This window comes from Leiobunum rupestre, chromosome 3 (genome assembly GCF_980474605.1).
Source record: "Leiobunum rupestre chromosome 3, qqLeiRupe1.1.hap1, whole genome shotgun sequence".
Classification (NCBI taxonomy): Eukaryota; Metazoa; Arthropoda; class Arachnida; order Opiliones; family Sclerosomatidae; genus Leiobunum; species Leiobunum rupestre.
The window spans coordinates 75,895,434-75,909,190 of record NC_143386.1 but is presented as its reverse complement, the minus strand read 5'-3'; the positions used below and the strand labels follow the sequence as shown (position 1 = coordinate 75,909,190).

The 13,757-nt window shown below is 32.7% G+C and overlaps 1 protein-coding gene across 2 annotated transcripts; it reads left to right on the top strand.

Moving 5' to 3' along the window:
- The first annotated feature begins 9,653 nt into the window (after window positions 1-9,653).
- LOC149954618 (uncharacterized) lies at window positions 9,654-13,090 on the top strand. Of its 2 annotated transcripts, none has more exons than XM_090167660.1 (2): window positions 9,654-9,873; window positions 10,916-13,090. In XM_090167660.1, the coding sequence occupies exons 1-2, from the start codon at window positions 9,862-9,864 to the stop codon at window positions 11,465-11,467; spliced, it is 564 nt and encodes a 187-aa protein (XP_090023786.1). In that variant the 5' UTR covers window positions 9,654-9,861; the 3' UTR covers window positions 11,468-13,090. The 2 variants fall into 2 exon arrangements, with proteins under 2 accessions (XP_090023786.1, XP_090023785.1); XM_090167659.1 differs by having other exon boundaries at window positions 10,913-13,090.
- The last annotated feature ends 667 nt before the right edge of the window (window positions 13,091-13,757 follow it).

The window sequence follows — 13,757 nt, the reverse complement described above, 5'->3', positions numbered from 1 at the left end:
TTTTGGAAGAATCCATGCGACGGATGCAAAGATTTCGAAAATTTTACAAAATAAGAAAATTTAAAAGTATTCGGATAATATACCCTGTTAATGTCTTCAACTTACAATTAATTGTGAATATATACTCAGCAGGTCGATAATTGGGAATGATAACTTTTATTTTCGGTATAAGATGTGATTGAAGTTTTTATTTACGTACTAAAAGTATATTTAATTACACGTGTAATAGACGTTTTATAAATAGTACGTGAAACATAGCGAAAAACGTTCAAAATCAATATCCCTATGACCATAGCTTCGCGTTTATGATCGATATAAAGTGTTTTCTAATAAATGTGGAAGATATATTTCAAGCTACAAGATCAGAATTTTAAAATTTCAACTTGGTAGACCCGTAAGTAAACTCTTTACTTAGAAAATGGAATCTTTTGTTTTTATACTTTTTAAGTATGTTATTATAAATATCGGTTTTGTTACAAATGGACTTTACTTTCTTGCCTTATTAGGATTGCTTAGGATAACCTTTGCTTCTGTAAATACGATAGTTAATACCAGCTTGTTAGAGTAGAATTTACCTTTATTTAAGAAAAACGAACTCTTGCTGGACGTTCATTGATATGCTCTTTACACTTGTATGATGGAAAACTGAAACTTCGTAATTATAAATATACTTACTCGTCATACTCTTTACAGACGAGGCTTATAAACCCGGGTTTAGATCCCGTTTTTGAAACCAGAGCTTATTTAGCTATACTGAAATGTGCTATAAAAATTTAACTTTGGTTTACTGAACCCAGTTTTATTAGCCTCGTCTGAATAGGGTATCATAGTATTTAATTTTTCTGTTACGAGATTTATAATCGAGAAGCCAAACAACCAAGGTTTAAAAACTTGTTTTGTTAAGAAACCAAAAATTAATTTTTATCTTTTTCACTAGCCAAATATTTTAATTTATCAATTTGTTAAGTAAGTTTGGTCCAAATAATAAATATTCGCTTTTGGTAAAAATTTGTGTTTGAGAAGCTGGTCATTGTTGATTCAATTTGTTATTTTAAATAGGTATATGAGATTACTCAGTGCAAAATATTTTTTCTTAAATTTCGTAGTGAATTAAGAAGGAAATGGCTACGGAGGCAATCCTTTAGAGATACCTTTAGGCCATAATGATTTGAACCAGATATTACCTTGTCCAGTGGCTGAAAATATTAATATTTTTTAACATTAAAATCATTCTATATAATGTATTGATATTATTAAAACAGTTTAATTTTAGTTTAGTTTAGGTTTTCGGAGAAGATGTCATCAAAATATAGAACTAGATAAATAACAAAGGACATTAAAATGGATTTAAGAGTCGGAGTTATTCAAGTAAATATATTTTTATGAAATTTTATTTTACCGAGAAGGAAGTACACTTGCAGATTAGAATGCATTTATTTTTCAGGACACGAAATAGAAATTTAAAGAGCCAATTTTAGTTACGAAACAAATAACGAGCAAAAACAAATACACACGAAACATAATAACGCGAGTCAACGGCTAAGCACTTTACAATAACGTGGACACCAATTACGTTGTCTTTGAACGATGACGGATATTTCGATCATTAACGGAATGTTTACGTAATGATTACTGTAACAATTTTTCCTACGACACCAGGACGACTACTATAGCCTGGTGGGCCTACTATCTATGCCAATTGCTATCATTGCGGACTACCACTATGGTGACTACTACTAACTACGACTTAATCCTACTGTAAATCAGGTGGAGTGAATAAAACCTAGGTTTCCATGCTTGAGTTCTACGTTTATTTAAAAATCAGGACCCCCTTATAACCCCGACACTACAAAACAATATTTGAAACATAACCCCGCCACTTATACAAAATAGACATGCATACGCGCTACTATGACAGAATGAATATACTACGACCAAATTAAATAATTAAATGAGCTAAAGCCAGATTGGATGCCAGATTAAATAACTACTGAGATTCAATTACATTACAATTAAATTACTATTGTACTATTTTAAAAAACGATGCCATTTGCCACCCTTATACTTTAGGTACTTATCGTTTATTTCGCACATGACTCACGACACACGTCTCGATGAAGAGGGTAGAACGTAGAGTTAATGAATAGTTGGTTGGCGCCAAAGAGGAAGAATTAGAGATGAGATGAGTGTTTCCGTGTTGGCATGGTGACGATTTCGATGAGGTACCGGTACGATTGCAATGTTTTTTTTAATTTCAACTTTAAAGTTAATTTTTAGCCAGAATTAGAATCAACTACTGAGTCGGTCATCGGCTAAGTTCTTCTTCCTATTTTCTCGAAGAGTTCCTGGTTTTACCCAAGAGTTCAATCCGGGTACTTTCCGTCGCCCCATGAGTGACCAGGGGTGGGGTTAATCCGCCCAATGGTAAAATATCAGTTTAATTGGGTTTACCCCAAAATGGCGGCCCTAAAAGCTATATATCACTGTCAGGGTGGCAAGATCCCGAAATGGGTTTATGACATTTTTTACGAATGGGGTTTAGCAGAGATGGCATCTAGAAATCTGACTTCTGGCTATTAACGATACTCTGGCATCCCTAAATTGGCTTTTCCCAATACTGCGTACCTAAATCAAACACGCATAAAAATACCGAATGACAGAAATACAACAAAAATAGCGTCGCCGCCTAGCGGCGCTTCAAACAAAACTCAAACGTGGGAACGTAGAAATAAGGGCTTAAAAATCGGACGCCGGTTTGACTACCTTAATTGCCCGGCCGGAGAATGGAACGACAACAATTATTGGCACTGAGTGCAGCCTGCTGGGGCTTAGGGACCCATTAATCTCCGCGTCTGATTCTGGGACAATAGCTATTTTCTACGGCAAAAAAAGGAAAAGGTTTGATTTCCAACTATGTGGCTATTTTAGACCTAAATTCTAAGATTGATATTGAAAATTGTGCTACTATTCAAATTCAATATAAAAATTCGTTACATTACCTTCAATATTTGGTTCGGAGTGTACACTATATAAAGCCAGTGGTCAGCTCCGTTCATCGAGTATGATAAACACGTATTAAAATTAGGAAAATCACAAATATTAAAAATTAATAATAGCAAATTTGATAAAGAAGTAAATTTTAATACATATTTTAAAATTATTTCTAGCAAGCATTGTATATCGAAGCAGGATAAATATAAAACGACTAAGAAATAAATTGAAGAGTCAATGCATTTAAAGTATGTCGTAAGAAACAACCAAAAACCTTCTGCATGTATTTAATTCATAAATTGGTTCTAGCGCAACCTACATTGTGCGTCATGTTAGCAGGTGAAGATTTAACAAAATGCACAGGAAACACTATTTTCCCTAAGGTAGAAGCTATACTTTTATATCAATTCGGTATTGTTTAATATGGATTCCATTTGCGCTATAATTACTCTTCGGAATTTAACATACATGTTTAATGGACACGAATTGCACACAGTTTATTAAACGCTTTACCAAAATATTATGTTAAGTTCTTTCGTCACGCATACAGCATGACAATCAAATGCCAATTTTTTTTGGCAATATTTGTATTATGAAGCTAAAAAACAGAAATATCATACTTCCTTAACAATACTGATAAGAGAGATGGCAGCAACATTTAGTCTTAGGCAGCGATATTTTCACTAATGATAAAGGAAAATATTGAGCACGCACCCTTTTTTCTCCTTTGAGACTAAGAATTACACAACGACTTTGGATTTAAGGTTTTTATTTTTGGATTATTATCTGGTATATGAGTAGTACCTGCGATTACGACAGTTTTTAACCGCAAGTAAAAGTAGATGTATCTTTACTTATTGCACCTGATAAAAATGAAAAAATATTATTTAACTTGAGTAATAGTTTTTGGGAACTTTATTAATGTGTTATAAACGTACCTATAAAATATTTATACTTGAGAGGTTCAAATTGCTACTGAAACTTAAAACTGTGTAAATCTTGCACCAGGTACTACTATCCCTGGGCTTACATATTATCCGAGAACAATCAAAGCTCTTTGGTGGACGCAAGCACGTATATAAGGGGGGGGGGTTTAGGGGGTTTAAACCCCCCCCTTAGGACTCGATTCCTTTCTTACGAAAGGAGCGCAACATTAAATGTATTAAAAAACTTCGTTTAATACACGTGCGGAAATGTCATTGTCACTCGTCCCGAGTCTAGCCAGTACTTTAAATCTGCGTTATTGCTAACGAAAAATTTCGCGCTCGCTGCGCTCGCGATTTAATCTGGTTGTGTTATAACCCTCCCCCCCCCCTAAGACTTTCTATATCTACGTGCTTGGGTGGACGGTTTGTGGGCCGTGACTATATTACAAAATCGCCAATCAGAAAATGTGCTTTCGGATCTAGAGAACGATGCTTAGTAATAATAATAATAATCAGCTAGGCTAATAACCGAGACACCACCTTAGGCCTAAGTAATTGAGCGACTTTTAAAGCCATTAATTCAGGTGGCCGGGTTACAATGCATAGGAGGGTGGTGACAAGCCCTGCATGCCACGCGTTCGAGCCAACAGCTCCCTACACTTACTGTTACCGTTAACCTCAACAAGTTTTAATGGAAGGGAAAACCGAAGATCTCGGGGAAAACCCCTTAAAACAATGGGGAGAGAACTTGCAAACTCTACGCAGAAGGAGTTGTTCCGAGTTTTCACCCAGTGCCACAAGCTGGGATCGAACCCGGCTCCTCTTGCTGCGAGGCGAAAGTGCTAACCACTCTACCACCCCACCTTTGATACAAACGTTTTTTGCTACGTAGTTATTTATAAAAAATCTTATGTGGTAGGGAATTGGTAGTTGCTTCCAATAATTATTAACGTAGTTTAGTAGTTAATATTTACCTTCAACGTTTATTCTACTTAAACATAATAAATATACCAGTCAGAAACGTCGCTCTTGCTGCCTGGGAGTGTCTGTTCTAGGATCTAGTCTTGGATTTATTCTAGGATCTAGTCTATTCTATTCTAGGATATATTCTTTTAAATCTAGGATACTGCAATTGGGTGGAGCGCGTATGTATAATATTTAAATTTTAATGCTGGAAGTAGCTAGAAATATTTCAGAGAGTTCTTCATGATAAGGTACTACAAATTTAAATATTTTTTTAAGATTGAACTTTGTTAAAAATAAAATAATAAGAGGCTTCTAGACTAAATGTTAACTTTATGTTTTTGATTATACACACCGAAAACTTTACTACAAAGGAAAGGTGCACATTTTTATTTATATTCAACTAAGTTGCTCTAAAACCCGATCTACTGTAAAATTTCTGGCTACAAATTAAGCTCAGGTATATTTATCCGAACTTGGAGATTCGATGATGAGTCGAGTATAAACGTTGGTGATTTCATTAAAAATTGCATTGGGCAACTTTGTTGTATAAGAGTTTAAATTATATCAGTAGATCTCAGAAATAATCTAGAATTTTTACACAGTACTAATGAATCCAATAGGGTTAAACAGGTCCACTGTTAGAATCTATGAAAAAAGCTATGATTCCTAAAAGCTCAAACATTTAAAATAATATAGGCCTAGCTTCAAGACAATAGAGGCAAGTATCTTAAACAAATCGAGTCTACTTTTAATACAAGCTAGCCTCTATCGCTCAGCCAATAAATAGTTTCTTAAATAAACGAACTAAATTTATTTTACTAGATTATGTCTAAGTTACATATTCGTCATTACTTGATCATTATACTAGATTGTGTGTAAATTACATATTCTTCATTGTTTGATCATGGTACTAGATTATGTTTAAGTTACAAATCAGCATATTCACTGCTTTCCAAACCATCTCGGTGTCTAGAAAGTGGCTACTAAATGTGAACGTGAAACGAAAATATCGTTCAAAATGGTTACCAAAGAAGACTATTTGGATATAATTACCATAAACATCCAGCGAAATAGAATCGCGTTAGTGAACTGGAAGATCAAGAATGGATGGTACACTTAGACAAAGACAACTTTCTAAGATATAAGCCGTAAGTGGAATGCGTCAGTCAATATCCGAAATCAAATTTCATAATGCTCGAGGTGCTGTGACCTACGACCGCGACGGCCAGACCAGTTACTTGTTAAAATCTCTCATTTCCTTTCGAGTTATTACTAATTTTGGGATACTGAGGTTTATGGGTAAGAACTTCCCAAAAACTAACCTAATTACCGAGGGTTCCTTTTTGACCTACGAGGTAAAAGAAGAGAATTAACAGCCCACTTTTTTGTGTTCATTGCTTGTGCTTGGAGGGTCAGTTCAATGGGCTTAGGCGTCGGCCATTTTGACGGAGATATTCCAGAAATGGCCACCTTGTTTTTTCCCAATTCGTACAACAGTACTGCAGTTCGTGTTGGGTTTTAAAATTCTGTATTTAATTAGTTAAAGCAATTGCGTTTCTCAAATTTATTTATATTTTCTTTTCTATTTTACGTTGATATCCCTAGTACTTAATCCGGATAATTTAATATTTCATTTAATATTTTCAAAATTGAATATTAAGAAGGATAAAATGTGGCAGTAATTTCTTACTATGGTTTTTTGGGATATAAGTGCAACGCAAACATTTATCTTATTTAATTATTTTACGGGATTTTGTATACATTATAATAGGTCAACTCTATTTTAATACTGTATCTACAATTTCTATTGTGAAATTATTTGGTCAAAACGAAATAGATTTTAACAAAGAAAAGTAAATAGAGAACCACAAATTCAAATTTCAATAAGAAATGAATAGAGTGATTATTATTTATTCCAAATGTGGATATTTTATATAAATACCTTGTAACCGAATATAAATTAATAGCCTTTGGTTTGCTCACGCTCTTTATTAGTTCATTGTCTAATCCAACACTTGTATGATGTGGGGAAGTCTAATCTCAGGGGTAACGCAACACGCGCTATATACCCTTTTGATTTTTTGTTAATGTGTTGTCATTCAATTACACAGGTCTGTATACTTGTTATTAATATACTTTATAATTTTGATATACACTTGTTATACCCCTTTTTAAATTTTTGCCGTTAACACGGCTTATATTTTGTTATTTTGGCTTTGCCAATTTGATGTACAAACGTTAAACCTTTGATTAATAAATTGTTCCCATTTTTATGCACACCCGGTATTAATTGTTCTTGGTTTAACCTTTTCCATTTTGATGTAAACAAGTATACATTTCGATATTTCACCTTTTTCCATTTCGATGCACACAGTATATATTTGGTCATTAGAGCCTTTGCCATTTCGATGTACACACGGTATATATTTGGTTATTATAGCCTTTGCCATTTCGATGTACATAAGGTATATAATTGGTAATTGTAGCCTTTGTCATTTCAATGTACACACGGTATATATTTTTTTATTAAATCCTTTGCCATTTCGATGTACACGGTTTTTATTTTGTTATTAAATACTTTCCATTTTAATTTACACACGGTATATATTAGTGTCTTCATTTCAATCGAAATATATTGTACATATATAATTCGTAAATTCAATTTTGTTGTTGAGTAACTGGTTTTAGCTACGTTTGCCGTGAACAGAAAAGGGTATTTTTCCTCCTCAAAACGGACCGTAGAAAAGGTCAAGGATTGCGGAAATTAATTCTTGTAAAAACCATAAATACAAAAATGATGTTCGGTAACTTACCGCTTTTAAAGATTTTGTATGTCTGATTGAAATTATTAAATTTGAATGTAAAAATTCTTAAATAATAATAAATAACATGTTTCAATATTTTATTATTTTATTTATAAATAAAATTCGTTAGAAATTCAGGTTTTTTGGTATTTAATCATATATGATCTTCATCATACCTTAGGTATGTTCACCTTAGAATCATTTTACAAATGACGAAATAATTCCGGATAAGATGCAAAATTTATTGATATTCACATAAATGTAAGCGTTTCCTACAGATAATGTTTATGTTAACACTAAAATGCCTATTTCAAATTTCATTATACCTAAAATATGTAAATGTTATATAATTGAACGAAAGCAGCAATCCATATCTGTACTTGGAATGCTTATCTTGTGGTTTGGCGTATGGTAAAATCTTTCTAACGGCTTTGGCCGTACCTACGAGTAAACAAAATCCACTTTGCGCGCGCTCCCATCATACGTAGTTGTTTTTTAAGTTTAAAAAAAAATCATCAGCCACATCGAGACGAAAATCTGCCGCGAATAAGCTTTCCAAGTAGAGGTATGGATTCCTGACGAAAGTTATAGAATCTTAATTAGTTAAAGTCATGTTGTGTTTATAACGCAGTTTATCACCATTGATACCGATGTCGTTAAAAGTAAAGTAAATGTTTCATCAGAAGTAAATAATAAATTTATTATCTCAATACTTCTAATGTTATTTGTTTGAAACGTGTACATTTGCAGACAGGCTTAGTTTTCATATAACATTTTGTAGCAGAAATAGTGAGGAGAAAAATACTATCACATAGTAAAAATACAGTTTTTCCTTACTTAATATTCTTGCGCAGTTATGTTTTTACATTTTACATCGTAAACAATAGTGATGCCAGCCTTAAATGATAAGTCACAATGCGCAGAAACTCTGGAGTGCTTTAAATTATTTTTGAAGAGGTGCAAACCAGTAGATCCTTTGAAGGGGTATGTTCTTTTAAAATTTTCTTTGATAAGAGGTATTTTATACAATTCTAATAAGTTAATATTTTTCACGTTCCTTCAAAAAGTCGTAACGTTTCTACAAATGGGTATTTCCCTAAAAAATAAACGTAATTTCCTAAACGGTATATTTATCCGAAAGTCCACTTTGAGATAAGTTTTGGAAAAAATCACGTTTTAAGCTCGGTGGAGTTTGCTATATTTCATAGTTATTTACTCTCCAATACTAGGTACCAGCTTTTTTATTCCAAAGAAAAATGTAAATTAATTGTTTATATTTTTTCGGTTTCTCTATATGGTCATTTTATATTTCTTAAGAATGCTAAAAAAGATTATATAGATTTCGAAGACGATAATCATAATAAAGCGGTGAAAAAAACAGATGTACTATAGTTACGACATCGACGAAACTGAATAATAAAGAAGATTGTCTAGAAGGAAATGCGCGTCGGTAAATATTAAACCGGTTTACTTCTGATGTGCTTGCTTAGAGCGAAAACATCGTATAGATGAAGCAACCTTTTATATAAAAAAATAACATACTATATACTTAAGGATTATTAAGAAATAGGAATATCGAATAATCCAAAATTAAGATAAGAAATGATAGTTTATGGGTTTAAAGAAAATTTTCCAAAAGAATTATTAGAGGTAACATAGAACATAATTTGTATGAAAAAATATTTTATTTTATTGTTATTAATTTACATATAATTTATTTTACGAAAAATTATGAAGTAAAAAATTTAGTACCTCTATCTATCTCCACATTAAGGCAGTTTTTCGGCTATTATCACTTCACTTGTATAAACCATAAAAACGTTAAATTTTTGCCAAGTCAAGGTTTCTTTAAAACTTGACTTTCAAAATTAGGACGTTTAAGTTCTCAGAGTATGATTTATTGTTGCTATTACGAAATTAGAAATACTCTGGCACTACCTTTGACATTAAGTAAGCTAATTATAAGACGGATGCTCGTGTGTGACTGGCTTTGGCGCGGTTTAGGGAAAACCCATCTTTTCTAGCGCTCGTGACCTCGTAGGGTCATGTATTACAGTATTCCCGCTACTACGTATCTAACTATTTCAGTATAAATAATTTTGAAGAGCAATACGTTTCTTCAAAGATGTTGGCAAGTCTTTAAGGATACATCGGAACGCATTCATCTCTTCAATATGAAGTTCTTGGTAAGTCTTGATATTTTACCGCAATTCATCTAAATTGATACATGGATTTTTGTTTATTTTGAAAATAAATTTAAAATATTAAAGTGCTTATTTAATGCTCCAAAATATAAAAGTATTAAAATTAATTAAAACTAATTGGATAATAACGCCATCATTTCACGTGTAAATTGTTTCATTCGATATTAAATGCCAATTATACGTGTAAAATTTAAATATTAAATTGGTAGTTTCAATGATAAAAACAACATTTACGTTGAATAATTGTAAGATCTTAATGATAAAGGTATATTTTTAGCATAAAAATTTTGTAATAATAAATTTCTGATTGGATCACGAAGTAATATTTTAAGTGAAATAATCGGGTGATATTTAAAGTAGTCTTTTAACGTAATGTAAGGAGAATTAGTTTAAAATTATTGATCAAACTACTCCTAGAAAGTGACGTATGGGATATTGTGTTTTATTAAATTTAATATTTAGTTTAAAAATCCAGCGTCTTATAAAGTGTGTGCCATTTATATCCGATAGTTGCTACATTATTCAAAGTGCGTGCATTTATTATTCTTTATATGGCAAGTTTAAACAAACAAATTTATTATATTTTTATATTCGATGTTTGGTAAATTAGACCACATGTTTCATAACATGCGTGACCGTTTTATTTTCTAAAATTTACCAAATGGTTTCTAAAGGGCATGTCTTTCACATCGGCTATTGGTTGATTTGACAGTTTTTTAAAAAGCACGTACCATTTATATTCTATATCGTAAAATTAATGTAAAAACACTGCTTTAAGCATAAGAAACTTTTTATAAATATCATGCCATTGACCTTATTTATTGCTAAATTAATGCCATCTTTATACGTGTGATAATATCAGATTTATTAAGCCAAGCGTGTAATAAAATGTCTTGCTTTTATATTCGGTGTGGGTGTCTTCTTTAAGATGATATCTTCCTTTGGTCGTCAAAACGTTGTGCAATAATTAATAAAATGAACTATACTTTGTTAGTAACTTTATTAACATGAATGTATAAAGCAGGTAAATTTCCTGCTGGTGGTCTTGGCCATTGCTTTCACCGTCGAAGCGGGAAATCACGGCGGTGGAGGTTACGGAGGATATAGCGGAGGTGGAGGATCGTACGGAGGTGGCTACGCAGGCAGCTACGGTGGAGGAGGAGGAAAATCCTTTGGAATCGCCATCAAAGTAGTTCCAATCAAGGGTGGTGGATTTGGAGGCGGCGGACGAGGAGGATTTGGAGGCGGTGGGCACGGAGGATATGGAGGAGGCAGATTTGGCGGAGGTGGACACGAAGGTGGAGGATTTGGCGGAAAAGGCGGCGGGTTTGGAGACGGCGGATTTGGAGGTGGAGGATTTGGCGGATTTGGAGGTGGAGGATTTGGCGGATTTGGAGGTGGAGGATTTGGCGGAAAAGTTGGTGGATTCGGTGACAGCGGATTTGGCGGAAAAGGCGGTGGGTTCGGAGACGGCGGATTTGGAAAAGGAGGTGGTGGCGGAGGAGGATACGGCTGGGGTGGCGGATACGGAGGTGGTTACGGGGGAAGTGGTGGACACGGTAGACACGGGTGGTAAAAATAGAATAGAATACTTAAACTTCATTGCAACCACTTCACGAAATAATTTGACAACAAACAAAATAATGGATCATGAAAAAAAATAGCTTTAGTGTGAACTGTAAACCCGTATTGAACACATTTAAAAAATATATCTTCACATAAAATTGTGATGTAAAAATATTAATTTTAACGCGTCTGGTCAGATTTTGAAATAAAATTGCACCTTTCTTTTTCTTTGCTTTGTATTGTAATATCGATGTCCCATAGCTCTAACGACGCTAGATATTCGATTTTTACTGTAACTTGATTAACTTCATTGCTAAATCTTTTGCAAGCTATGCTTATATTTAAATTATTATCATAATATTTGCTTTATCTTTAAACACATTTCTCAAGTGAAAAAGTTAGGCTTAAACAATGCGAAATTACAATTAATCAATTGATTTTTTAACATGATTGAGTTTTATAGATTTAAAAATTTGGTTTATTTAAACAACTTTCAACTGGAGCTTTCGGTCCGAGGGCCTTCTTTAGAAGAACCATTTACTGAAATCCTTATGAACTATTTTTACAATACGAACCAGCTTTACAGACTACTTCGACAGGTATCCTGCGCGAAAGAATCGGAACAAAACTTTGAAAGAAACGAAAGATGAGGCCAGTGGTGGTTATTTTGACACTCTGTTGATGTTACGGGAAGCTAAGAGACGAATTTTAATCTTTTCGTCGACGAAATACTGAAGAATGTTATTAAGAAAAAATTGTTTGCACGTGCCTGTAACCAAACCTTTGCCCAAATTTAAATCAACAAATTGTTCGGTAAAAGCTGCATTCTTTTAAGGATTTAAATTAACAAATCATTTAAATTTATGAAATTTCGATGTTTTTTAAACCGAAATCATAAAATATGTATGTCGCACAATGAAAATAATTTCACAATTATTGTAAAAATAATGTATTATTTTACATTTATCTACGCTTGAGATAATGTCAAGCAACGAAATTAGTGCCATCTATATGATTACCAATACAGTGTTGAAATAAAACCCTTGATCTCTAAAGGGATACAGGGCATTATTTGTGTAATTTTTTGGTTGAAGTGAGGTCACGAATATCCTTCTTATTGTACTATTGTTCTCAACACTTGATTTTTTTTATTAAATTGGTATAATGAATCTTTGAGATATAAGTAACTAGTTTTTAAATGTGAAACAATTTCGCAAATTCTTTGGGTAATTAATTCCCGCAAAAATCAAAAGCATGCACTTAATCTATCGTTTCTTATCAATGTAAAATTACACTCAACACCGATTATAATTTGTTTACAAACTTTACTTTTACTTTTGTAAAGCGTTGTCGGATAGATTTAAATTTAACTTGTAATATTCAAGTCGGAAAATCAGTTTCAAGTAAATTAAAATTATTGCTTTATTTGGGTTTTTTTAATAATTGTGTTAAATGTTGTGGAAATTATATATAATCTATCAAAAATTTACATTGATCAAAAGATAATATTTAAAAATAGTTTAGGAAGGTTTGTTGATTTATCGAAAATAACACAGTTACAACCATTGAACGGCCGAGGGGTTAACTTTAAATTACTGACGTGTACGGTAATTATTCAGCGTTTGACAATTCCATATAGCAATAAAATAATTATTCTCATATACACAATTTTTCAACCAAACTTATTTTGACAAAAGCAGCAGATTTAAAGTAGCTGCCGGAAAGTTTCTGAACACAATTGTGGTTTTGTCTTTTCACGTGACTTGTAGTTTAAAATATCAATTATGAAAAATCAAAATATTTGAAAATGATCATTTAGAAAGATTGGGTCTTCCAACAATATAGACCAAAGATATTAAAGGTAAGTAAAAAAATTCACTTCACAGCTGTCGAAACAAATAATTTTGTAAAAACTATACGATGAGGAGCCTTTTACGAATTATGTGACATACATAAGGGATGACGAAGATTAAAGTTATATTAAGATATCACACAACGAGATAGCCAACTTAAAGTTACTAGTAGTTTTGACTGCCTAGATTACCTTTATATTGTTTGGAAATCTCAGCCAGTGCTCGGTAAAATGCCTTGTAGCGAAATCTTAAAAGTAGATTCTTTAGTATTGTAATATATTAGTTGTGCGTAAAGTTTAAATAAATCAGTTGAACTTGGATGACGTCACTGGGTGAAATCTTGAGGAATTAACTTTTCATTTTTGCCGTTCTCATTTAGTAATTTCTATATTCATGCCGCAAAATGATGTCAAATTAAGGAGTTCTTACTTTATTTGGAAAAAAGTT